Genomic DNA, 27,535 nt, shown 5'->3' on the forward strand with positions numbered 1-27,535 from the left:
GTGCAGTAAGAGATTCAAAAGCAACACAAGGCAAAATGGCACCGTCCTCCACGTTGGGCAGAAAACCTCAGCCAAAGGAGGCACGAAAGAGCAAAACTGCTGAGAAGCTGGAAACAGGCCCCGCTAGTCAAAGAATAAAGAAAAATAACTTAGTAGCGAAATCAAAGAATATTTTTAATAGAGGTGGAAACAATCAACCTTTTAGTGATTTGCAGTTTAAAAAAATCAAATGCTACTATTGACATGGACATATGACGAGGCAATGCAAGGAAAGGTTCAATCAGGCTTGTAAATAAAAGAAGAAGACCAATGAAATCTATAACATAGAAGAGCCTGAAACAACAAATTCAGGCATTTACTCATTGTTTAATCATTGTTGGAAAGGTAGAACCAATATTTGTCACAGTGAAAGTAAATGGCAAACCTGCTGGAACAGAAGTGGACACAGGAGCTTCCACTATAGTAATTGGGAACATTCCTTCAGATATTTGAATAATCATGAACATCAATTAAGTTTAGAAGAAACAGATGCCAAGCTAAAAACATATACAGGTGAAGCCATTCAAGTAAAAGGCATAAGCAGAGTAACTGTCCATTATGGAAGCCAATCGGCAACGCTGTCAGTGTTAATATTGAGAGGCAGAGGACCTTCTAGGGTGAAATTGGCTCAGGGAAATCAACCTTGATTGGCCACTGAGATTCCAAAAGGAAGCTGGAAGTGTTCCTGTTTTGAAAAAGGAGTGTGTAAGGACTCAACAACCTGAAGAAATACAGATTGTCTTAAGCCAAAACCTGGAAGAACAGCAGAAGGAACTCGAAGAGACCCTGCTAGATGACAGTTTGAGACAGGGTGAGCAACCTTTGCCGGGAAAAAGAAAATCTGTTGAAAGACCTTCACACACTGCAAGATTCCTTCAGGTCAAAGTTTGTACCGTTGGAAAACTTTGAAGAGAAACAGAAAGAATTCAGCACCTCTCTCTGAACAAACTGAAGAATGAGTTGGGAGCAAAGACACAACAATGTTCAATTTTCAAAGAGGCAGTAAACAAATACAAAAAAGAGACAGAAGAGCTGAAGAATCAGCTAAATGAAGCCAAAGGAATTTTCTCCTCATTGGGTGGGGGGGGAGTGGGGGTTGGTTGGACAGGCATGGGCAGGTGTGCAGCCCATCGCTGCCCATGATCGGCTGTGCACTGCCATTTTATGTGAGCGAGCCAATTAAGGCCCACCCAACGTGATGAGAGCTCCCTGTGCAGGAATAGGCTGAGTCGGGACTGCGCTCTTTTGTGCTTGCGTGCGAAGGAGTGCAGAAATCTCCGAGGCATAGAGCTGCCTTAGGGAAATTAGTCTGATTTCTTAAAAAATTTAATAAAGAAGAAAAAAAATTTTAAGACATGTCCCCTCATTTGACAGTGTCACATGAGCTGGGACATGTCAATGACTTTTATTAAAATATTATTAACTTTAAAAACCTTCATGAAACCTCATCATCCCATGGATGAGGTTTCATGATAAATGCGAAGGCCACCTGGGCTCTTCGCCTGCCTGCAAACGTTAAGGTTAGACAGGCAGCTCAGTTAAGTATTTTAGTTGGTATTTAAATGGCCTTAATAGGCCTTTGACAGTTTGGTGGGCATGCAGCCGACTCCAGTGCGCCCCTGCCGAACTGAATATCGGAATGACGCGCGGTGACATCGGGACGCGCGCCTGATGTTGCTGAGCTTCATTTTATGCGTCAGCCAACGGGGCCCGCCCCCACTCACCAACCTGAAGATTCTGGCCAATGAAATTTTGGGAGACTCAGCCACTGAGCTCAGACAAATTGAGCTGCACCTGAGAGAAATCTGGCCAACAGTGAAGTCAAAAAGCAGGCCGAGATTAAAGTCTGCGCTAGAAAGAAGGCATGTAGAAAGAAGCTTTCATAAAAGTGAAGCAATTGTTGAGCTCATCCAATCTATTAGTGCATTACGACCAGATGAAAGAATTGGTGCTGACATGTGACGCATCTCCCTATGGAGTGGGAGCAGCACTCTCTCATCAGATGGATGACGGCATGGAATGGCCAATAGGTTAGACATCAAGAACGCTCACCACAGCAGAAAAGGAATACTCGGAGAAAGATAAAGAAAGCCTGTCCATCACCTTTGGTGTCAAGAAATTTCATCAGTCCTTACACGGTCGTCATTTTACAATTGTTTCAGACCACAAACCATTGCTAGGATTGTTTAGTGAGGACAAGGCTATACCACCCATAGCCTCAGCAAGAATACTAGGATGAACCTTAATTCTGGCAGCGTACGAATACAATTTCATACATAGGCCGGACAATCAAATCGCAAACGCTGATGCCCTTAGTCGTTTGCCTTTACAAGAAAATAATGAGCATGTCCCAGTTCCACAGGAACTTGTTTTACTGTTCAATTTCTTAGATTCCTCGCTGGTACGTGCTCAACAGATCAGAGACTGGACAAGTCTGGACCCAGTCCTATCTCAGGTATGGAAACAAGTGCTACAAGGTTACAGGAGCCTGTATCTGACTAAATGAGACCGTACTTCAACAGAAGACTTGAAATAACCAGCCAGGATGCCATCTAATTGTGGAGAGCATGAGTGATAGTTCCTCCAAAGGGAAGGGAACTGCTTTTAATTGAACTACACAGTGCCCATCGAGAAATTTCTCAAATGAAGACCATAGCACACAGCTCTCTATGGTGGCCTGGAATGGATGGTGAAATAGAGGGTTTAGTAAAGCACTGTGTGCAATGTCAGCAACTGCAAAAGTTGCCAGTGACAGCTACCAATGGGAGTGGCCAGGTAGACCCTGGGTGTGGTTACACATTGACTACGTTGGACCTTTCCCGGGAACAATGTTTCTGCTCATTGTCGATGTCCATTCAAAATGGTTGGACATATATGAGGTGAATTCACCAATGTCAGCAGCAACAAGAGAAACTACTTCAGAGTTTTGCCATTCAGGGACTACCGGAAGTCGTTTCCGATAACGGCACAGCATTTACAAGTACTGAGTTTCAACGGTTTATCAGCCTCAACGGTATCACTCATGTGAAAGCTGCACTTTACCACCCTTCCTCAAATGGACTGGCCAAAAGGGCGGTTCAACCATTCAAGACAGGTAAGAAAAAGCTAACTGGCGATTCCTTGGCAACCAAGCTAGGTTGCTATCTTTTTCACTGCAGGGCTACCCCTCACACAACAGCAGGTGTCACACTTGCAGAGCTTTTGTTGAAATGCCATTTCAGGGTGAGATTGAGCTTAATAATGTTCAGTTTGGAGGGGAAGGTGGAAAGGAGTCAGGGAAGCCAAAAAAAACTAGACACGACTGGCATAATTGCGAGAGAAAATTTACCGTGGGTGAGCTAGTATATGTGAAAAACTTTGGCGAAGTACCAAAGTGGTTACCGGGTAAAATAAGTGCAGTGACTGGACCTCTATCTTACCACATGATAGATGGAAGGCTGGATCATCCATAAACATGAGGACCATTTAAGGAAAAGGGAGACAAATCATCAAGATATGTTTCCACCAGTGATCATGTCTGGTCTGCATTTCTTGTTGAGAATCGTCAACCCAAGACTGACATGTATGATGTTCCTGTAAGAGTTGAGGAAACAGATCTGTAAGTGCCCACTGAAGCACCTGATGTTCAGGCAACTCTGGAAAAGGAGATTTCTGACAAAGAATCTGAAGTTGTGGAGCTGAGACAGTCCAAGTGTACCAGGAAACTACCTGAAAGACTGAACTTGTGAATTCCTTACCCAGTGTGAATATAATGTTGTCTTGAAAAATATGTACTTGTAAATATAATATGTATAGCCGAGTTAAAGAGGGAGGAATGTAATAATTATGGTTTTATTTAGTGGGCAATGTACTTTAAGAATAGTAGTTGTTAGGCAAAATCACATGACCTGTAGTTACCAATAGGATAGTAGCTTGAGCTACCTCAGGAGTCAGTATAGAGATGGAGTTTGAGTTGAAAGCACACATGTAGTTGTTGCTTAGTATTTTGTAAATAAACTTAAAATTTCCACCCAAGAAGTGTCTTCAGGTGAGCTCTATCATTAATAACACAACTTGGCCACCCTGCAACACCGGGCTTCTAGTATTTTCGGTTAATCTGCAAAAGAATATAAGGGGACAGTTAAAGTTGATGACCTAATATAATAGGCTGAATTTTCCCAAGGTTTCCTGCCCCGCCACGATGGGGAATGTATCCCGGCTGAAACAGGTTAAGTAAGCCATTTCACGCTGCTACAATGCAGTGGCTACACAAGTGGTATTTACCACTAACAGAATGCTGCTGTCAATCCAAAATATGTTCTGCCAACCACACAATTGAGTGTGTATGAATTTCAGCGCCGAAGTGATGCCAGGTACGTAGGCAGTACATCCCAGTGATTGGCTGATCAAATCAAACAGCATATTCCTTCAGTTGTTTGTAATAAGCAGAGTACAGACCATGTTCAACCAGTCCGTGCTTGCAAAACCCAAAACAAAACGTATACTGTTAAATATGATTTCATCATTAGGCAGCACTTGCTGAACAATCCTAAGTGTGCTGATATCTACACTATCAGCCAATTTAAGCTCATACCGTGACTCATTAATGCTTGCTAGGAGCAACATACATTCATATGCAGGGGCCTGTTTTTTTCAAACAAAAGGAATATGTTCAAGCCTTAAGCCCTTTTTGAATTACTGGGGAGCTTGAGGAACCTTTTGTTCCTCTTTGTTTTCTGCATGGCAATGCCTTGGCCAATCAGAGTCGATTTATCAGCCAATCAGCACCCTTTTTCTCCTGTAGCATAAAGTGTCTTGAGTGTTTGAAATTTAGCATTCTTTTGTGTGTCCTGATGAGTGTAAGATGAAAAGCTTCGGCAAAGTGTCTCTTTTCAGCAATATTTGCATTTCCTAGATTGATATAACAGATCCCACAACAGTATTTGATAGAAGAGCAGGTAAGTTCTCCCTGGCGTCTCAGACAAGACTTATCCCTAACATCACTGAAATAGATTATCTCATTGCTATTGCTGCGTTTTCTACATTACAATTGTGATTACACTTCGAAGACTGTAAAACATTTTGCAATATCTCAAATCATGAAAGGGGCTATATAAATGCAAAATAAAAACAGACAATGCTGGAAAAACTCAGCAGTCGGGAAGCATCTGTGGAGAGAGAAATTGAGTTAATATTTCGAGTCCAATATGACTCTTCTTCGGCTGTCAGACCTGCTGACTTTTTCTACCATTTTCTTTTTTTATTTCAGATTTCCAGCACCGCAGTATTTTGTTTCTATACAAATGTGAGTTATTTCTTTCCCAAAGTTGAAATGGCTCTTCAGCCGATGTTCTTTGCCAGTATTTGTAATTGTTGGTATTACTTGTTAGCAAAATTAAAGACCATGGCATTGGTAACAGACATCAGGGGAACTCAGGCAGACTAGTGAAATCGGCAGATATACGGAAGTGACATTAAACAGAGAAGTGTGGAGTGACATATTTTGATAGGAAGAATGAGGAAAGGGAATATGAAATAAATTGTAAAGTTTTAAAGGGGATGTTGGAACAGAGCAGCCTGGGAGTGCATGTACACAAATCTTTGAAAATAGCGGGACAAGTTGAGAAGGCTGCTGAAAAAGCCATAAAGTACATAAGATCATTGGCTTTATTAACAGAGGCATAGAGTACACAAGTAAGGATGTTATGCTGAACCTTTATAAAACACTGGTTAGACCTCTGCTAGAGTATTGTGCTTAATTTTGACATCACATTTTAGGAAGGATGTCAAGGTTTTGGAGAGGGTGCAGAAGAGTAAATAGAGGGGAAAAAAGGAGAAACTATTTGTAGTGACAGAAGGGTCAGTGACCAGAAGCAAAGGAACTGAAGACATCATGAGGAAACATTTTTTTACACAGCAGGTTGTTGTGATCTGCAATGCACTGCCTGGAATGGTGCTGGAAACAAATTTAATAACAATATCTAAAGAGTATTGAATAAATACTTGAAGGAAATATATTTACAGGGCCATGGGGAAAGAATAGGATTAATTGGATAGATTTACCAAAGAGCCAGCAAGACCAAAAACAACTGCATGTATTTCTATAGCACCTTTGGTGTCATCATAACCGCCAAGACACGTCACATGAGGATTACCAAACAAAATCTTGACACCGAATGATGTAAGGAGATATTAGGAAAGATACATCTAAAGCTTTGTCAAGGAAGTAAGTTTTTTAAGGAGTCACTTAAAGGAGAAAAGAGGTAGAAAGGTGAAATGGTTTAGGGAGGGAATTCCAGAGCTTTGGAACTTAGCAACTGAAGGCACAGTCACCAAAGGTGCAGCACTTTAAATTGGCGATGTGCAAGATGCCAGAATTAGATGAGCACAGGAATCTCAGTTGTAGAACTGGAAGGCCATGAAAGGATTTGAAAACAAGGGACTGGGTTTTACAGGATGCTGTAGTCCCCACCTCCCCCTAAATAAAAGTCAGTAGGGAGCCCGCCCACCAAAAAGCCAGCTGCCCCGCAGCCATTTTATGCGTGGCGTTAACTGGCTCAGGGCAAGACATCTGCCCTCTTCCAGGAAGGAAGCACCCACCATAGAGACCAATTGGATTGGCCAACAGTTCCACAGTCTCAGCAGAGTCAGGTCCAAGCATTGGCCATTGCTGGGACTACAGCCAGTTCCAAAAGAAGAGGAGGTTATGGAGGCTGGCCTTCTGTTAAGTCCAGGGTATTAGCGGGGGAATTGGCAAGCAGACCCCAGTGAGAGAGGGTGGGGGGGGGGTGCGGTGGGGAGTGGAGGGGCTGGGTTTGAGAGGCCAGGAGGGGAGGATTAAAGGGCGGATATGACCTATATATGACCTTGGGACCTCATCGATTGGGCACAGGAGATACCCATCCACCCACTTTCCCGACACCAGCTCACCCAGTAAAAGTTGCCAGGCTACCAGCTTGGCATAGGCCTCACTTCTGCGGATTAAATAGCAGCAGGGGCAAGATAAGGCAGTTAAGTGACCACTATCCGTCGTAAAATGGGAGACAAGTCAGAATGGGCAGGAAGACTATGGGCAGGCCATGCACTGCATTTTATGAGCTCTCCACCTTAAAACACACTGGCAGGGAGCTGTAAAATGCAGCCCAAGGATAAGAATTTTAAAATCGAGGCGTTGCTTAACCAGAAACAAATGTACGTTGGAGAGAACAGGGATGTGGGTGAGCAGGATTTGGTGTGTGTTGAGACATAGGCAACATATTTTGGATGACCTCAAGTTTATTTGGAGTAGAACATGGGAGGCCAGCCAAGAGCAATGGGAATAGTCCAGTCTATCGGTAACAAAGGCACAGGAACGATAATGCTGCTTCTGTGCTCTATCATTCTATGATTCTCTGGTCATTTTGAGGTACAACTGTTGTTTAGTTATATGAGAAGTATCAGTTCAGATTATGTGCCCAACTCCACAAGTCTATTTAAAGTAAAGGAAAGTGCATTAACACAGCATTTGCTGATGGAAAAATATGGAACTCAGTCCCAGGTCTCACAACTGGTGAATGGTTAGTGCATTAACCTGCAGCAACGCTCATGGAACTTCCACTAAAACCACTTGTTGATTTGTTTACAGATCCTAAGCACATCAAATAATTATGTCTATAATGAAAAATTCTGCTACTTCCGGCCGTTATTTAAATATTATTTTGTTGCATGCAGGAATGTGGAGAGGCCTGAGCTGTGTCAAGTTACGCTGTATGACTTCCAGAAGTTTCTGCAATATGATCAGAAGGTAGGCAGGCTGAATCAATAAGCCAAAGTGAATCTTTCCTACATTACAACAGTGATCACACTTCAAAAGCACTTAATTGGCTGTAAAAGTGGTTTGGGGTGTTCTGGTGCCCTGAGGGGCACTCTACAAATGCAGTGTTTTCAAGTCTTTCTTTTACTGAGGCAACAAATCAGCATTGATTGTAAATCATACCAAGCCAGCTTTGCACAAATCTCTTGCCTGATTACATTTGAAGTCTTTCCTACACTTTTGGGTAGTCAATGTTCGGAGAGACATTGGTGCATCAGAGACATTCTGAGGAGAAAGACAAGGATCTTTTGAAACAGAGAGCATTGACCTACTAAAGGAGGCCCTGTGGAGCTGATGAATTTTCCTGGAGAAAAAGTTGCGTGAGGTGAATTCCCATGGAGGTTCGCCTCCCTGTCAGCCATAAGATTGATAGAAAAGCTACAGGAACTCTAGAAGTCAGACAATTTTTGAGAAGCACATTAGAAGTAGAGTTGATTATAGAGTAGATTGCATGGAATCTGTGGGAGGAGCATATTTGATGATCTGGAGGCTATTTTCTAGTTTCATCCTTTTTTTATGTTCTTAACTAAAACCCTTTGTTTGTAGTAAGGTAAATTTGAACTCTATCCAATTAACTCTCCAATACTTGCTTTTCCCAGGTCATGCCCCAACTTCTGCTGACAGCCAGGTGAACCTTGGCCTCATACCAAACAATCAGAACATAAGAAACAGAAGCAGGAGTAGGCCATCCGGCCCCTCCAGCCATTCAAAAAGATCATGGCTATTCTGTCCCAGGCCTCAATTCCTCTTTTGTGCCAGTTCCTCATAGCCCTCAACTCCCCAATATTTCAAAAATCTATCTAACTCTTCTTTAAATGCTTTCAGTGATCTAGAGAATTTCAGACATTCCCTACCCTTTGAGAAAAGAAATTCCTTTGCATCTCAGTTTTAAATGAGTGTCCCCTTATTCCATAACTATGCCCCCTAGTTCGAGATTCCCCTGCTGGTGGAAACATCTTCTCAACATCTACCCTGTCAAGCCTCCTCAGAATCTTGTACGTTTCAATAAGATCACCCCTTATTCTTCTAAACTGTAATGAATAAAGGCCTAACCTGTTTAGCCGTTCTTGATAAGTCAACCCCGTCATCCCAGGAATCAGCCTAGTGAATCTTTTTTGAGCTGCTTCCAATGCCAGTATTTCCTTTTTCAAATTTGGGGACCAAAACCATATACAGTACTCAGGTGCAGCCTCACCAACACCCTATACAGTTGTAACAAGACTTTCCTATTTTTAAACTCTAACCCCCTAGCAATACAGGTGAAAATTCTATTTGCTTTCTTAATTACTGGCTGCACCTACATGCTAACTTTTTGTGTTTCATGCACAAGAACACCCAGATCCCTCTGTGCTGCACATCTTTGGAGTCTCTCTCCATTTAAATAATAGTCTGCCTTTTAATTCTTTCTACCAAAGTGCATGACCTCACACTTTCCTACATTAAACTCCATCTGCCAAGTTTTTGCCCACTCACTCAACCATATCCCCTCGCAGATTCCTTATGTCCTCATCACAACATGCTCTCCCACCTATTTTTGTATCATCAGCAAATTTGGATACATTACATTCTGCCCCCTCCTCCAAGTCATTAATATAGATAGTAAATAATTAGGCCCTAGGACTGATCCTTGTGCACTCCACTAGTTATGTCTTTCCAACCTGAAAAAGACCCATTAATCCCAACTCTCTGTTTTCTGTGTTAAACAATCCTCAATCCATGTTAATAGATTACCCCCAATACTTTGAGCAATAGTAATAATAATCTTGTGCAATAACCTTTTATGAGGCAGCTTATCGAATACTTTCTGGAAATCCAAATACACTACACCCCATTATCAACTCTGCTTGTTATATACTGAAAGAACACTAGCAAATTTGTCAAACATGATTTTCACACATGGGCTGGGATTTTCCGGCCCCTTTGAGGGCGGAACCTACCGCAATCGAGGTGGTGCCCCAGCCAGAAATTAATTGACTTGCAGCAGGACTGGAAGATCTCGGCGGCAGGCGGGTGTGGAAAATCCCGCCCATGAAGTGTGTTAGAGTAGCTAACGATAACTCTACTTCAGTTTGTTTTTCCCTCTATTTATTTTTTGCTCTTTATTATCTCCCTCCATTTGGCAATGTGCCTAAGAGCAGGAACTGAGTTATAAACTATATCCCACAATTCGGTGTAACATGCATGGATCAAACATTGGAATGTCCCAGTGTTTACAGTCACTTTAAATGTTCAGATTCAGGGTTGCTAGCACCATGATTATGAGAACCATGTCTCCAGAAACTCATGAAAGAGTTTAATTTAAACTGAGCACCTTGCACACTTTATACAAATTAGCAATAACTTTAATTTATCTAGCATCTTTAATGTGAGAAAACATCCCAAACCACTTCACAGGAGTGTAATCACATTACAGATTAACTCCAAGCTAAAGAAGGAGACATTAGAACAGATGATCAAAACTTTGTTCAAAAAGGTAAGCAGTGCTTTCAAAGAGGAGAGACAGGTGGAGAGACAAAGGTTTGAATTTTCCCTCCTGGTTCAGGAGTGCACTTTCGGGACAATTTCCAGCTCTGCAAATCCAACCGGTAAAATGTGCCCCAGACGTTTTGATTTTTGGTCCGAGGGCTGATGGGGGGGAGAGTGCAGGGTGAAAAATGGGAGCTGTGGCGGGCGATCTCAGAAGGATTTCAGAGGCTGTCAGATGCGGAGGTGGGCTGAGCACATGGCCTGCCTCAGTGCTCCAGCACTTTGTTGAAGATATCAAAAAAATGAATAAAGCAAAAAAAAAAGCCCTCCAGCCATCACCCTCACCCACCCCAATACACTACCCATGCCCCATTCATGCCAACCCATACCACCTCATGCCCCTCCACCCACACTCCATGGTTCCTCATACCCTCCATGCCAACCTATATCCCTCCAACCCCCCTCCATGGCCCTCATTCCTGATCACTCCCAAAGGTGTTCCGGAATCATATCTAAAAAGGTATCTTACCTCTCCAAAAGGGTACCCCACCTCTCCAAAGAACTCTGGCAGCTTTAAGTCTTCTTCTATCATTTTTAAAGTGCCTAAGTTGTGTTTTTGACACTATTCAAAATTAAATCTGACTGAGGCAGCTGCACTTTAACATGTACAGTTGCCTCTGTGAACCACAGGTGTGCACATTGGAAGCTGCCCCCATTTCCTCCCCCACCCCCTCCACAAAAATGGCGGAGGCCAGGCTCAAGGGCCAGACTTCCAGATCTGGACCTCTTCGTCCATTTCCGCAAAGATGGAAAGCCAAAGAGATTCAGGAAATGAATTCCAAAGTTTAGGATCTGGAATTGTTGAAGGCATTGACATCAGTGAAGGGAGTGGGAGGATGCACATGTGTACAGAGCTGGAAGAAGGCAGAGTTCTCCAATGGCTGGTGGAGGAGATTAGAGCTGTGAGCTGGTGGGTCGAGGGGTTGTGGGGGTGCAGGGGAGTAAGGAGGGTAGGGGTGTGGGTGGTGTGGGACAATAAGGCCATGAGTGATTTAAACATGAGGATGACAATTTTAAAGATTGCCTGACCACAGTTATGTTAGCCAATGGATTGTATAGGAAACAGTTGCAAGTTGCCAGCTGGTCATGCTTTGCTAATTCTACACAATGAATAAGATTTGATCTATTGAAATTTTAGTAATTGGGAGTGAATGCAAAGTGGCTTGGACTTTTTGATTTCTACTTAATGATAGTAAATGAGAAGGGATTTGGTCCACTGAAACTCAACACAATAAAATGAATGTGGAAAAGAATTAGCAGCATGGACTGTGGAAGCTGAACAGGAAATTGTATGGTGTATTAGAATCTCTGCAATGGAAGTGATTGGGAAGACATTAAACTCATCCAAATTCTATGCATGTATTACTTTTATTTAACTTCCTGTAGGGAACCATTGTAAGGAGAGCTCATCAGATCTGCTTAATTGTTGTGACTCTTATTTTCTTAGGAAAGCTGGGCAAATGACACCAACAAAGTCCGGGAGTGCATCTTTAATTACTTTAAAGACCCCTTGCGGGAGATATCAGACCCTGTTTTACAACTGGATGAGGTATATATATCTCTGCCTTATTACACTCATTCTCAGTGAACAGCAAGTGAAATGGTCTTAATTTGCCTTGGGCAGAATTACAATATATTGTGGTAAGGCTCGGGCCCACTCCTGCTAGTATATAGACCTGTCAAATGGCTCAACTTCAACCAAAGTTGATCTAAAATTTAAAGTTTGTTTACTTGAGGAAATGAGGTGGAAAACTTGGCAAGATCACAGTTTAACCCTCCCTCCAGCAGGTAACTTGACTGAAGCAACTAAGGTATACTAAGAGGAAGCCAGAGAAGAATGTATATCCTTTATACTTTGACCAGAGTGCCCAATGCTTTGAAATCATAGGTGAAGGTCCCATGTAAAATTTTAATTTATAAAGTTTCTTCAGGGAAGAATCAAAGAAATAGCACTTACAAGAAGAGTCTCAAATTGAGATGTTGGGTTTAAGTTAGCTCAATGTACCACTGGATAGTAGGAGTTTGGTCTAATCCTATGATTCCTCAAGTGGCATTCCAACAAAAAAGATGCTTGGACCTTCTCGATGTGAAGAAGGGAAGAATCATGAGGATTCTTTGTGAGGTCATGAGGAAGAATTCGAGTGGACAAGCAACTGAGGCAGCTCCAGTTCAAACATACTGGCCAACATACCAAAAGTGTTAGCTGATGTATAGTAGTGGTTCTCCGACACCCATGTTATGATGTGTGGCCCTATGAGGCTTAAGAAAAGAAAGATGAAAAATATACACATCTGTACTATTTGTTGTTTGAGAATTCTTCCTTATTCTTCCCTCAAATATGGTGTCCTCTATTCTCTTACTCTTCTGGGTTAAAATCAGGTTCTATCACATCATATCCTAATCTAGCTCATTTTTTTCTCAAGAATTCACACATATAGAGTTCCCTAACTCACTAGGTCTTCTCTTTCTTCTGAAATCTACAGGTTTTTTTAGAGCCAAACTCAGCATCGCTAACTGCTACTTACAGACTTGTCTTCTTCCTCTGTCTTCAATCATGACAGAGTCTTGCCCTTTAGACCTTGACTTTTCCTCTAGGTTTCAATAAAAATGTAAATGCGGTTTCAAAATAGAAAATATAGTAAATTTATTATTCAAATTTATGTAGAATGATGACAAATGAAAATTCATCTGTTTCGTTTGTCTTTTAGTTCTTGGCCTATCTGTTCTCTAAAGAGAACATGATTCTGGATTCAAGGTTTGAACGTGTGACTTTGGAAGAAATGAACTACCCCCTTTCTTATTACTGGATCTCTTCATCACACAACACGTTAAGTAAAGCTCTGTTCAGTCTTTTTGTTAAGTGTGCACAATCAGTTTTGATATGACCGTTAACTTTCTCCCCTCCTCTCCTGAAGGCACTTACTCACACTGGGTTAAGATGCCAGATGTGACAGCCACTTTTTGATCCTTAACCAGTTAGTCATTCTCTGTGTATAAGCTTAGATGATGAGTATTGGCAGGCTGTTCAATTATAGTCTCATGCTTCCCAGTGATTTCAAAAGCAAGATTCTTAACTGCATTTTTCACTCTCTGAAATACTGAGTTTCAGTATTTACCCACTCCACCCCATGAGATCAACTAACTCCACACAGGATAAGAAATCACAGAACATCCCACTGAACCTCAATGTTATATCTTGTTTTTAGCCTCAATGCGATTGAAGGACAGAGGGAAGGGGTGGGTGTAGGTAAGGAGTGGTCCTGGAACCTCTGCCAGATTTAGACATTCACCAGATTGTGGGAATAGGATGGATGTTCATCTGATTTGCAATCCGTCGCAAATTAAAGCTTGAGGGAGTTATAATGTATGGAATGAAAGACATGAGTCTATTCATTGTGTGAACATTAATTTGAGGCTACACAAAAACAGAATTACCTGGAAAAACTCAGCAGGTCTGGCAGCATCGGCGGAGAAGAAAAGAGTTGACGTTTCGAGTGAGGCTGTTTGGTGATGTGGATTCATATCAGTGGGGAAAGTACCACTGAGCCCAATGTTAGTCCGTGAGATCAGGAATAACTGTGAAGACAATCAGTACACAGTGTAAATTTAACAATCGTGATATTGCTCAACCCCTGTATATTTTCCTGTGATTTCCAATCTTTGGACATCTCTAACTGTCTAGCAAGGCAGGTGTGTGATTTACCTTGTTGGTTTGCAAACAGTTACCAGAGCATATGACAGAACAATTCAGAGGTGGTCTTCTCTCTTACTCTCCCTTTGCAAACTGTGAGTGTGATGGTACCTCCACTCACTGCCTCTCTCTGATGGGCTAACCCTGATGTGGAATGTAATAAATTAATGTGGCAATGATGCATTGCATTCCATTTTACTTCAATTGTTCCAACCAGTAAGAAACACTGGAGGAAATTTTAACCTTCCCCAAACAAGAGGCATGAGATTTTTAGGGAAAGGCTACCACCCCTGTCGCCGTTGGTTGCATGGTATGTCTTTACTCCGTCCTTGAGAGGTAGGGCACCTCATTATAATAAGTGTAGTTGGGAGTCTGATTAAATTTAACTGGCTGGCTGCATTTTCCAGGCCTCAGGAAACCAGGCAGCAAAATGGAGATGGGAGCAAGTGGATCATGCAGTCAAAAGTGCTGTTTCTGGCACTACTTGAAAGCCAGGAGGAGCAGGAGTATCTTCTGTAATTAGCCATTAAACACCCACAATCCCTCCATTCTGCTAGGAATCTTTCTCAATTCCCCCTCCATTCCAGTTGACAGACTGACACCATCCACCAATCCTCAAGCTTTCCCACTTGCTCAGGACTATCCTCAACAGCCCCTGGCTATGGCCATCTACCGCTGAGAATGGCCAGCTTGTTGATCTGGCCAGTTGCCTGGTGGGATATGGAACAAAGGAATGATGATGAGGTCCTGCTATTAAATTTGCCTGATGCCAGCATTCCTGAGATTTATGAGAAATCCCCACCCCCACCCCGTAAATATCAGGGGCCATTATTTGTACAAGTCACAGTGACCGAAGATCTGAAATGCTTTTCATCTCTTCCAGGTATCTGACTGGAGACCAGTTTTCCAGTGAGTCATCATTAGAAGCCTATGCCCGATGCCTGAGGATGGGATGTCGCTGCATAGAATGTAAGCGCTCTCCTTTTTCCAATTCTCTTAGCTTTTTTCCCCTTCAGCACTGGCTCCACTGTATTACAGTTCCCCTAAACCATGGCTATTTTTCATGGGCAGTTAAGCTGCCAGGCTCAGTGCAGGCCAAGCTCGATTCCAGCATCACCTGATGTCACCTGACATCCATAGCAATGCAGCCACATCCAAGCCAGCTGGAGAGTGGCCAGGAGTGGAAACATTGGCTGATTGTCTCCTCTTTAGCCTAAGGGTGATAAGCAAATCCAAACATTGCTTCCATTGCCCCAGCTGACTCAGCACAGAGTGGTATTCGAACCTGACTTTTTCTTGGTCTATGTGGTTTTCTTATTCATTGAAGAAAAGGCATATCAGTAGTTGGTGTGACTTGGCATAAAATGAAAAGGAACAAAGGAGGGGAAAGGAATGAGTATTCATGTTATGCAACCTCATATAATTCACTTCATGCTCCAACAGTAAAGGATATTGTGAATTAACAAGTTCCAGGTGATGTTAATAGTATAGATGTGCTATTTGTACTGTGTTTGCTTTGGGGAAAAGAAATGATTGGCCTTGGGGATGGAACAAGCCCGAGGTCAGCAATGTCCATTAAAATTAAAGAGTTCAGGGTTTTCCCACCTCCCCTGTCCCCACCAAAGAGGGAAGAAAATTAGGGAATGGGACAAAACTTTAGCCATGAATATCTACTGGTCCATACTAACATGTGACTAGAAATTGGTTATACCATATTGTTTGAGTAGTGGAGAGTAAATTTGGTCTATCTTCTATTCACTCAAGGGATGTAGCCAACACTGTTAATATAAGTATTTATTGTTCATCGCTAATTGTCCTTGAGAAGTTGGTGTTAACCCACCTCTTGAACTCCTGCTGTCTATGTGGTGTAGAAACACTTGCAGTGCTGTTAGGAAGGATGTTCCAGGATTTGGCTTAGCAATCATGAAGGAACAGTGATATATTTTTCCAGAGCAGAATGGTGTGTGCCTTGTTGGTGAAATTGCAGCTGGTGGCATTTCAGTGCGCCTGCCATTCTAGTGCCTCTACCTTGTCCTATGATCCTATGTTCTTGGTGGTAGAGGTTGCACGTTTCAGAGGTACTGCCAAAGAAGTCTTCTGGCAGGCAATGAGAGAACCAACATGGGGGAAACATCTACTTGACCTCGTCCTCACCAATCTACCTGTCTCAGATGCATCCTCCCATAACAATATTGATAGAAGTGACCACCACTAATTTTTTGAGGGGATGAAGCTTCATCTTTACACTGAGTATACCCTCAATTGTGTTGTGTGGCATTACCACTGCGCTAGGTTTAGAACATGTCTGGCCACTCAAAGCTAGGAATCCATGAGGCACTTTTTAAAACATGTATTCACGGGATGTGGGCGTCACTGGCTAGGCCAGCATTTATTGCCCATCCCTAATTGCCTTCGAGAAGGTGGTGGTGAACTGCCTTCTTGAACTGCTGCAGTCCATGTGGTGTAGGTACACCCAATGTACTGTTAGAGAGGGAATTCCAGGATTTTGACCCAGCAACAGTGAAGGAATGGCGATATATTTCCAAGACAGGATGGTGAGTGACTTGGAACTTCCAGGTGGTGGTGTTCCCATGCATCTGCTGCCCTTGTCCTTCTAGATGGTAGTGGTCATGGGTTTGGAAGGTGCTGCCTAAGGACCCTTGGTGAGTTCCTGCAGTGCATCTTGTAGGTGGTACACACTGCTGCTACTGTGCGTCAGTGGTGGAGGGAGTGAATGTTTGGGAATGTGATCCCAATTAACTGGGCTCCTGGATAGTGTCAAGTTTCTTGCGTGTTGTTGGAGCTGCGCTCATCCAGGCAAGTGGAGAGTATTCCATCACACTCCTGAACTGTGCATTGTAGATGATCGACAGGCTTTGGGGAGTCAGGAGGTGAGTTACTCACTACAGGATTCCTAGTCACTGACCTGCTCTTGTAGCAACAGTATTTATATGGCTAGTCCAGTTCAGTTTCTGGTCAATGGTAACCCCCAGGATGTCGATAGTGGGGGATTCAACGATGGTATTGCCATTGAATGTCAAAGGACAATGGTTAGATTCTCTCTTGTTGGAGATGGCCATTGCCTGGCACATGTGTGGCGCAAATGTTACTTGCCATTTATCAGCCAAAGCCTAGGATATTGTCCAGGTCTTGCTGCATTTTGATATGGACTGCTTCTGAGGAGTTGTTAATGGTATTGACCTTATGATAGAAGTAAGGTCATTAATGAAGCAGCTGAAGATGGTTGAGCCTAGAACACCAGTAGTGATGTCCTGGAACTGAGATGATTGACCACCAACCATCTTCCACTCACCACATCTTGCTTTGTGCTAGGTATGAATCCAACCGGTGGAGAGATTTTTTTTTATTCGTTCATGGAGGGGTGGGGAGGTGGAGGGGCAGGGTGTCACTGTCTAGGCCAGCATTTATTGCCTTGAGAACTGAGTGGCTTGCTAGGCTATTTCAGAGTCAACCACATTACTGTGGGTCTGGAGTCACATGTAGGCCAGACCAGGTAAGGACGAGAGATTTCCTACCTTAAGAGACATTAGTGAACCAAATGGGTTTTTATGACAATTAACAATGGTTTCATGGTCATCATTAGGCTTTTAATTCCAGGTTTTTTTCTTATTGAATTCAAATTCCATCATCTGCCGTGATGGGATTCAAACCCGGGTCCCCAGACCATTACCCTGGGTCTTTAGATTACTAGCCCAGTGACAATACCAGTATGCCACTGCCATCCAAATTTCTCCCTGATACTCATTGACTCCAGTTTTGCCAGGGCTCTTTGATGCCACACTTGGTCAAATGCTGTCTTGATGTCAAGGGCAGTCACTCTCACCTCACTTCTGGAGTTCAGCTCTTTTGTCCATGTTTGAAGTCAAGGCTGTAATGAGGTCAGGAGCTGAGTGGCCCTCAACAGCAGCAGTATTATATTCAAAAACAATCTGTAACTGCGTGGCAAAGCATATTCTGCACTTGACCACTTGACCATTGTCATCAAGCCAGAGGTCAACCCTGCTCAATCAGGAGTACAGAAGTGCATGCCAAGAGCAACACCAGGCATACCAAAAAATGAGGTGCCAACTTGAAACTACAAAACAGAATTACATACATGTTAAGCAGCTTTCCATAGACACAGCTAAGCAATCCCACAACCAATGTATCAGGTTCATGCTTTTTAGTCCCACCACATCCAGTCATGAATGATGGCGGGCAATTAAACAACTAATGGGAGGATGCTCCATGAATTTCCCCATCCTTAATTAAACTGGACTCCAGCTCATGAGCGCAAGAGACAAGTCTGAGGCTTTTGCAATCAACTTCAGTCAGAAGTGCAACGTGGTCGATCCATCTTAGCCTCCTCCTGAGGTCTTCAGGCAATTCATTTCACTCCATATGATATCAAGAAATGCTGAGCACACTGGATACAGCAAAGGCTTTGGGCTCTGACAATATCCTGGCAACAGTACTAAAGACATGCGGTCCAAAACGAGCCCTGCCACTGACCAAGCTATTCCAGTATATCCACAACACTGGCATCTACCAACCACAGGAAAATTGCCCAGGTATGTTCTGTCCACAAAAAGCAGGACAAATCCAATCCAGTCAATTATCGAATTAGTCCACTCTCAATCATTAACAAAGTGATGGAGGGGGTCATTGACATTGCAATCAAGTGGCACTTACATATTGATAGTCTGCTCACTCATGCTCATTTTGGGTTCTGTCAGGACCACTCAGCTCCTGACCTCATTACAGCCTTGGCCCAACCATAGGCAGAAGAGCTCAACTCAAGATTTGAAGTGAGAGTGACTGACCTTGACATCAAGGCAGCATTTGACCAGGTGTGGCATCAAGGCACCCTAGCAAAACTGGAGCCAATGGGAATCAGGGGGAAAACTCTCCACTGATTGGCGTCATACCTAGCACAAAGGAAGTTGCTGTGGTTATTGGAAATCAATCACCTCAGCTGGAGCTCAGTGCTGCACAAGTTCCTCAAGGTGGTATCCTAGACCCAACCATCTTCAGTGGCTTCATCAGTGACCTTCCATCCATCATAACATGATGATTGCACAGTGTTTAGTTCGGGTCACCATCAACTAGAAACATAACAGGGCTGTTCACATAAATACCATGGCTACGATAACAGGTCAGAGATTAGGTATTCTGAACTGAGTAAATCACCTCCTGACTCTCCAAAGACATCAGTCAGGAGTGCAATGAAATACTTTCCACTTGCCTGGATAAGTGCAACCATACCATTCAAAAAGTTCGAAACTTCGAACAAATAGCATACTTAATTGGCATCCTGTTTACCACTTGAAACATCTGCTTCCTCTACCAGTGGTGCACAGTGGCTGTAATGTGTACCATCTACAAAATGCACTGCAGAAACTCACCCTAGTTTGGCAGTATTTTCCTTCAGGACTCAGCCAGCTTGATTAGTAGTGACGATACTGAGCCATTCTTCATGATGTTGGGTATTGAGCTCCCCCATCCAGACTACAGTCTGCACCTTGCCACTCCCAGTGCTTCTTCCAAGTGGTGTTCAACATGTGAAAAACTGATTGAAGTTCTGAGGGAGCGTTATATGTGGCCTGATCTGACCTGATAACATACTTTATGGGGTTTGGAGTCAATGTTAAGGACTCCCAAGTTCACTCCCTCGTGACTGCATAACACTGCACCACCATATCTGGTGGGTCTCTCCTGCCAGTGGATCAGAACATACCCAGGGACGGTGATGGAAAGTCTGGGACATTGGTCGAAAGGTATGGTTCTGTAAGTATAACTGTCTGAAACTGTTACTTGGCTAGTCTATGGCACAACTCTCTCCATTTTGGCACAAGTCCACAGATGTTAGTAAGGAGGACATTGCAGTGTTGACTGGGCTGGTTGTCATGTTATATGAAAGGAAGAGGGGTGGGTAAACAAATGCACAATTATAATTTAGTCCTGTCACCAGATGTTCATTTATGGTTAGATGTCTATTTAATGTCACCCACTGTACTCTTTCTATCTGCCATAATGTCAGGTTCAATTTGTTGCATTTTGAAAAAGGATAATCTACACCTCTTGCATAAATATTGAGGAATTTCCTTACTAGTATCAAAGGCTTATTTGAATAAATCCATGTTATGATTGATTGACAATTTGTTTTGCAGTGGATTGTTGGGACGGCCCAGATGATCTGCCAATTATTTACCATGGGCACACTCTTACCTCCAAAATAAAATTCCTGGATGTGCTGTACACAATAAAGGAGCATGCCTTTGTCACCTCAGAGTAAGTTACTCCAACAATTTGGGAGGGCACTCTATATAAGTTTACAACCAAATGGTTCAAATGTTCAAAGGCCTCCTCAAACTAATTGTTTCAGTCTTGAGTTTCCTTGAAACAAAACATCCTCAATCTCTGTCCTGTAAACTATTGGCCTATCTTCAGCATCCCCTTCCTCTTTCAAACAGTTCTGTGCCATTTTCTCATCATTCCCTTTTCAATTCTTTTTACTCCTGGCTTGGCTTCCTTGACATCCCTGGGGCACTGGCCATACAGGCGGCCACTCCATCCACTGGCTGTACAGGCGGTCACTCCGTCCACTAGCCATAGAGATAGCCACTCCATCCACTGGTCATACAGGCAGCCACTCCATCCACTGGTCATACAGGCAGCCACTCCGTCCACTGGTCATACAGGCAGCCACTCCGTCCACTGGTCATACAGGCAGCCACTCCGTCCACTGGTCATACAGGCGGCCACTCCGTCCACTGGTCATACAGGCGGCCACTCCGTCCACTGGTCGTACAGGCGGCCACTCCGTCCACTGGCCGTACAGGCGGCCACTCCGTCCACTGGCCGTACAGGCGGCCACTCCGTCCACTGGCTGTACAGGCGGCCACTCCATCCTCCACCATCCTTTATGTTCACCTCCATGGTACTGGCCTATCTTAGCTCCATTCTCACCTGGCTAAACCAAACAATCATGTCTTCCTGTTATGGTTTCTTTCCCTGCCCCCACACAGTTGCCTCACATGTGTCTCAAAGCTCCATCTTTGGCCTCTTGCTTTTCCTTATCTCCATACTGTTTATCAGCAACATCGTTTGTAGATATAGAGTCAATCTCAACCCTTTGCTAGTTCTACATTTCTGCCATTACCCTTAATGCCATGATCACTATTCTGATACCCAGCTGCTTAGCTGCCACAAAGCACCTCAGCATTGGCAAAACTGAAGATATCCTGTTTGGCTCTTAGTGAAAGCCCAGGTACTGTCCTTCCTCCTGGCTGCTCAGTTAGACAGATGTTGTACAGCCTTATTGTCCTGTTTAACCTTAAATTTACTTTTAAACCCCACATTCTGGCCACCATCAGCATCACCTAATTCCACCTCTGAAACATCACCCTATTCCTTACCCCCACTGCCACTGTGATGTCTACATCCAGCTCATTCTAGGGGGTGGATATCCGCGGAGTCGGGCTGGATGCTGAAGGCCTTCCCCTGTTCCTAGAAGTCCCATTTGTTGCCGATGAGGGAAGGGGAGAAGTAGGAATCACACAGGCTGGAAACATGAACTCAACAGGGACATTTGAAATCAGTGCTGAATTCAAACAAACATCATTTTGGCTATTCCAAGGGTCTTAATCCACAGCGTGGGAGTCACGATTTGATGGAGGTGATGAAAACGCTCTTGAAAGGTGGCTGAGGTCTGTTTAAGTCTCATCATCTGATGTTAGTTAAATCCCCAGTCCCAAAAACATGGGGGAAAAAAACAGCCTGCAGCTGTCATTTAGAGTAAAACAAACACCAGCTGCTGGAGTGTATTGATAGACAGGCTATCCGGTGTGGTTTAGAAAAAAATTACCGTCTGTTCCTGCAGTTTCAATAGACTTCATTGTTGACATTTACCAAGGTGTTGTTATTAAAACGGAGCCCATTATGAATCCTTGGCTGAGTTTCAAAAGCTCCATAACCACTTATCTCAGTGGGGGCTGAGTTCACATTCTGATTGACTGTTTTAAGAACTTATTAAATGATTAACTGTCTTTGATGTGGTTACTAAATGGAAAATTTTTGTTTTTATAACATACTGACACTTGAGGGGATTTAAAATCTTTGAATGGGTTTCACAAATGAAAGATTTTTTCACTATCAACTGTGCATGAGTGAAAACACTCTTAGATTGTTGGAGGTTTTTTTTGTTGCCACATGACTCCTGTGGTCTGCCCATAGTGGGTACTGGATGATGGGTTATGGAGGTGGCATGGGATATGAGGGGGCATGGGGGTATGAGGTGGCATGAGGATATGAGGGGACATGGAGGTGGCATGAGGGTATGAGGAAGCATGGAAATGGCATGGGGTTATGAGGGGGCATGGAGGTGGCATGGGGGTATGAGGGACATGGAGGTACCACGGTGTTTGAGGTTTGGTTGTTGAGGGTACTGAGGGCTAGACAGCCTAACAACCTTTTATAAAACTGGGCCGAATCTCTGAGAACTGACACAGGCCTTCTAACCAGCCAGCCCCAACACTTGTCCATCTACATGGCCACTTCTGATCTGCCTCAGGAGTCAGCAGACTGGATTCAATCATGTCCCTACCTCCAGAGCAAAAATTAGCATACAGGGATCCTTTCCATGGAGACAGGCCTGTCAGTTTGGGAGATTTCCTGACTCTGGCTTCCTTTGTCCATGGTGAAAATCTAGCTCTAAGTCTTGCTCTCCTATCTATTGCAATCACTACTCCATTGGCTGCCTTTCTGCTAATTTCAAAACCCTTGTCTTCATCTTACAAGTTGCTTCATAGCCTTGAATTGTGGTTCCAGGTCTGTTCCAGTCAGCACCCTCTTCTCCACTCTGCTTCCTTTTCAATCCATCTTCCTACAGATGTACTCCATAAATTGAAATAGTCTCTTCAAATATCTCTACCAAAGCGAGTTGTCTCTGTCACCTCTTTGAAAATCAACTTTGATTTGACTCACTTTTGATCACTGCCCCATCTTCCTTCTCCCATCATCACTCGATGTCTGGGAGACATTTTAGAATGTTTTGTCTCATTCTTCATTATCAGTTCTAAATACAATAAATGTGACATTTAAGTTATTAAACTTAGCCTTGTCTTACTTATCTCCTGAAGAGATGGGCTTTCTCAGAACAGTTAGTTCTCAAGTCAGAAGGATTTTTAATTTTTAAAAAGTCTTTGGTCTGGCACAGCTGGTTGATCTCAGAAATGTCTGGGTGTATCTATCAGGAAAGGACTGATAGGCTGGGTCTCTTTTCTCTTGATAAAAAAGAAGGCTGAGGAGTGACCTAATAGAGGTCTTTAAAATTATGAAAGGTTTTGAAAGACTGCATACAGAGAGCACGTTTTCTCTTGTGGAGAACAGCATAACTAGAGACCATCATTATATGATAGCCACAAGGGAATCCAATAGGGAATTCTGAGAATGTGGAACTCGCTACCACTGGTATTGGTTGAAGTGAATAATATTGATGGGCTTAAGGGGAAGCTAGACAAACATATGAGAGAAGGGAATAGAGGGTTATGACAGTAGATTTAGATGAGAAAATATGGAAGGAGGCTAGAAAGGAGCCTAAACACCAGCATGGACATGTTAAGCTGAATGGCCTATTTCTGTGCCATATATTCTATATTATCCTATGTAGCTGGTCAGTCTGCTCCAAGTAAGGCTCTGTAGCAAGTGTCCCCATCTTACATGAAGTGGGCACCTCAGCTATGCATTAAATGGCATCATTCTGATCCAAAGTATTTAAGTGTGCCAAGGTCAGGGGCACAAACAAAGAGCAAGTCTCTTTTTCCCTTATCTCCACCACCACCAATGCCCCCACACCCACACCTCCATTTCTGTCAGTAAAGTGAGACCAGATAGAATTTTAGGCAGTGCAACTGTTGTGAGAGCTCCCCACAGGTGACATTATATTATTAACTAACTGCACAAGCTAAAGGATAACTCAAAATAAAATAAATGCATTTATATAGCTGCCCTCACATCCTTGGGCCATCCAAGTACTTAATTAATGAATCAATTTTGAAGTTATGATGTAAATAACTATGACAGCCCATTTGTGCACAGCAAGGTCCATCAAATAGCAAAAGAAATCAATAACCAGCTAATCTTTCTTTGGTGATGTTGGTTGAGGGATAAATGATGACCAGGGCACCAACAGAACACTTTGTTCCTCTGGAGCTATGACAAATTAGCATGTTCCCAGTGCTGCACCAAAGTAATGATTATGTGCTTAAGTCCTGGAGTGGGGCTGGAATCGCCAATCTTTGATATCAGAGACAAGAGTGTTACCACTGAGCCCAGCTGACAATAAACTCTATATGTATTTTTTTCTTAATAATGTGTCTGCATCACAAATATTTAAGTAATCCATTCATATTTATCAAGATGAGTATGGGAACTGCAACAACAGCCAAAATTATACAGGGTAGTACTGATTTTAAGTGTGTACCTTGTAGGTATCCGATAATCCTCTCTATTGAAGACCATTGCAGTGTTGTGCAGCAGCGAAATATGGCATCTCATTTCAAGAAGGTGTTTGGGGACATGCTGCTGACCAAACCTGTAGACATCAATGCAGATGAACTCCCATCGCCCAGTCAACTGAAGAAAAAAATCCTGATAAAGGTAGGTGAGGCAGTAACTTATTGTGGCAGGAATACTGCTTGTCACTTGAATATGCCTGCCATGTTCAGTTCGAGATCTGTTGGGTTGTTCAACTGAGCCGCTGCTGATTCTGAAGCATCTTGGACCAATTTTAAATAGTTTTGACAATCTCTTCATATGCGTCATTCTTTCTTACATTGAGAAATGTAAACTCACAGAGCAGGTATCACCAAAAATGAAAGGAGAAGAGAAAAAAAATAAAGGACCAGCAGATGGGGGAAATTTATCAATAGTTGGCCACTGAGGAAACATTGAGCAGGTTGGACCTATACTCATTGGAGTTTAGAAGAATGAGAGGTGATCTTATTGAAACATGTAGGATTCTGATGCCAAGAGGATGTTTCCCCTCATGGGGAATCGAGAACTAGGGAGCACAGTTTAAAGATAAGGGGTCTCCCATTTAAGACAGTATTGAGGAGGATTTCTTTTCTGAGGGTCGTTAATCTTTGGCATTCTTTTCCCTAGATTGCAGTGGAGGCTAGCTCATTGAATATATTCACAGCTGAGTTAGACAGATTTATGATCTATTTTTGATCGTTGTTAAATTAGTTTAAGAAATGAAGGCTTAGATCCTTGCTTTTGTAGCATTCCATGGACACTGAATGCCCTTCAATGCCTCCCATAAAATGATCATTTTTCATGTACACACTTAGTGAATGAAGGCCGGATTTTGTAACAGGAATCAGGCAAATAGCGGTGGGAAATAGGTTTCAGACAATACAGTGTTATTGCTACCTCATTTGCATGTGCCTACCCATTTTATGCTGTTACTTCCAGTGGCTGTCAGAAGTGCTCTTCCATTTTTGGGCAGATGCATGCACAGGAAGAGTAGTAGTATTATAATGTCAGATGGGATGGTGGCATAGTGGTAATATCACAGAATTAGTAATCCAGAGACCTAGCTAAATGATCTGGGGTCATGGGTTCAAATCCCACCGTAGTAGTTGATGGGATTTAAATTCAATTAAGAAAGTCTGGAATTGAAAACTATCGCAGTGGATATCATAGATTTTTATAAAAACCCACCTGGACCACTAATGCGCTTTAGGGAAGGAAATCTACCATCCTTACCTGGTCTGGCCTACATGTGATTCCAGATCCACAGTAATGTGGTTGCCTCTGAAATGGCTTAGTAAGCCACTTAGTTCAAGAGCAATTAGGGATGGGCAACAAATGTTGGCCTTGCCAGTAATGCCCACATTCTGTGAAAGAGTAAATAAGCTTTCAAAAATATGCTCAATTCTCAGCCTCACTTGTACTGATTTACATTCACAACATGGATGTCCAGCATCCAATTATTGAACAATGTGGAAATGAGGCCCTTCAGTGAGGCAATCCCTTACTTCACACCTAAGGCCAGAGGAGGGAACAGAGTGACCTGCTGGGCTTCCCCACAGCCCCTGAGCTCCTCCTGCCAGCCTTAAAATTGAGAACAGGGTGGGAAGTGACCAATTTTGGTGATTTAAGGGCCTCACTTGGGGTGAGGGCAGGTAGGCCACTCTATGCTTTGCCCACCCTACCTAAAATTGGAGACAAGTTGGGGTTGGGTGGGTGGATGGTGGGAAGACCACTTGGGGAACTTTACAGACCCCCCCCCCCCACCCACAAACCTGCTGGTGGGGTATTGTAAAATTCTGCCCCAGGACTTCTGGCAACTACTGTAGTCACAGTTTTGCCTGCTGCACTGCTATCACTGGCAGTGCTGGGACTACAGAGCTGCCAGCCAATCAGTTTGAGTGATGGATGGAAGTCCCACCTCCAGTCAATTAAAGTGCTCTGTTAAATGGCTCTGAGGCTGCTATGATCAGCAAGGTTGCATTCCTCACCAACCCTTCAGGTGGCAGAGTGAGAAACCCCCACCATCCAAAAAGTCCTGCTCACCAGTCCTAAATCATAATAATTTTATAAAACTCTCAGCTGTAACAGAAGTAAGTGATAGACTTCAAGTGGAAATAGATAGGCTGATGGAAAAGGTGCGTGTAGGGCAGATAAAGTTCAACGCGATGAAGTATGAGGCAATGGTAAGAAAAATGAGGGGAGAACACAAGAAGTAGGAGCAGGAGTAGACCGTATGGCCCATCAAGCCTGCTTCATCATTCCATCCGATGAGAAAATACAATTTAAATGGTACAATTTTAAAAGTGGAGCAAGAACTGAGAGACCCGGAGCTATCTTTACACAAATCTTAGAAGATGGCAAAAGAGGTTAACAAAGCAAGTAATAAAGTATATGAGATCATGTGCATTATAAATAGAGACATAGGGCAGAAAAATATGCTCTCAAATCGAGAGCGTTCCCCACATCCGGAGACGTATTATCAGGCATGGTGATGTCAGGTGATGTTCCCGACGTCATCATGCCAGTTTTTAATAATGCAGCAGGTGGGTGGATTTAAAAGCCAGAACCATGCCCACATTATGTAAATGTAAATTAACAATTAATTTAAGGTCATTAACAACCCAATTGATTGCCATAATAAGGTGTGAACGCTATAATATGCTTTCAGAGTCAAATTTATGCAATGTGTGGTTCCCATTTTTTAATGGGCAGCTTGTTAAAAGGTGCAGTTGAACCCTAAATTTCAGCTTAGCAGTTAGTAGATCTTTTACTGCTAGGAGCACTTATTTGAGTGAGCAGGCTATCCATTTTTAAGTCATATGAGTTAGAGGCCTTTTCTTGGCTGCTGAGTGCTCTGCAGAGTGCTATGTTTTCTTCCCGGCCATCTCCCAGGGCTATAAAGTACCTGAGAG

General features: G+C 43.1%; 1 protein-coding gene across 2 annotated transcripts in view; it reads left to right on the top strand.

The window, feature by feature from the left end:
• Window positions 1-27,535, top strand: part of LOC121279090 (1-phosphatidylinositol 4,5-bisphosphate phosphodiesterase gamma-1-like) — a 280,051-nt gene that overhangs the window by 167,104 nt on the left and 85,412 nt on the right. For both annotated transcript variants that reach the window (XM_041190003.1, XM_041190004.1), the window contains exons 8-13: window positions 7,729-7,801; window positions 11,844-11,945; window positions 13,105-13,223; window positions 14,971-15,056; window positions 20,258-20,378; window positions 24,578-24,746. In XM_041190003.1, coding sequence (XP_041045937.1) covers window positions 7,729-7,801; window positions 11,844-11,945; window positions 13,105-13,223; window positions 14,971-15,056; window positions 20,258-20,378; window positions 24,578-24,746 — 670 coding nt within the window. The remainder of the gene's footprint in view (window positions 1-7,728; window positions 7,802-11,843; window positions 11,946-13,104; window positions 13,224-14,970; window positions 15,057-20,257; window positions 20,379-24,577; window positions 24,747-27,535) is intronic.

The sequence above is a fragment of the Carcharodon carcharias genome, chromosome 6 (genome assembly GCF_017639515.1).
Source record: "Carcharodon carcharias isolate sCarCar2 chromosome 6, sCarCar2.pri, whole genome shotgun sequence".
NCBI lineage: Eukaryota > Metazoa > Chordata > Chondrichthyes > Lamniformes > Lamnidae > Carcharodon > Carcharodon carcharias.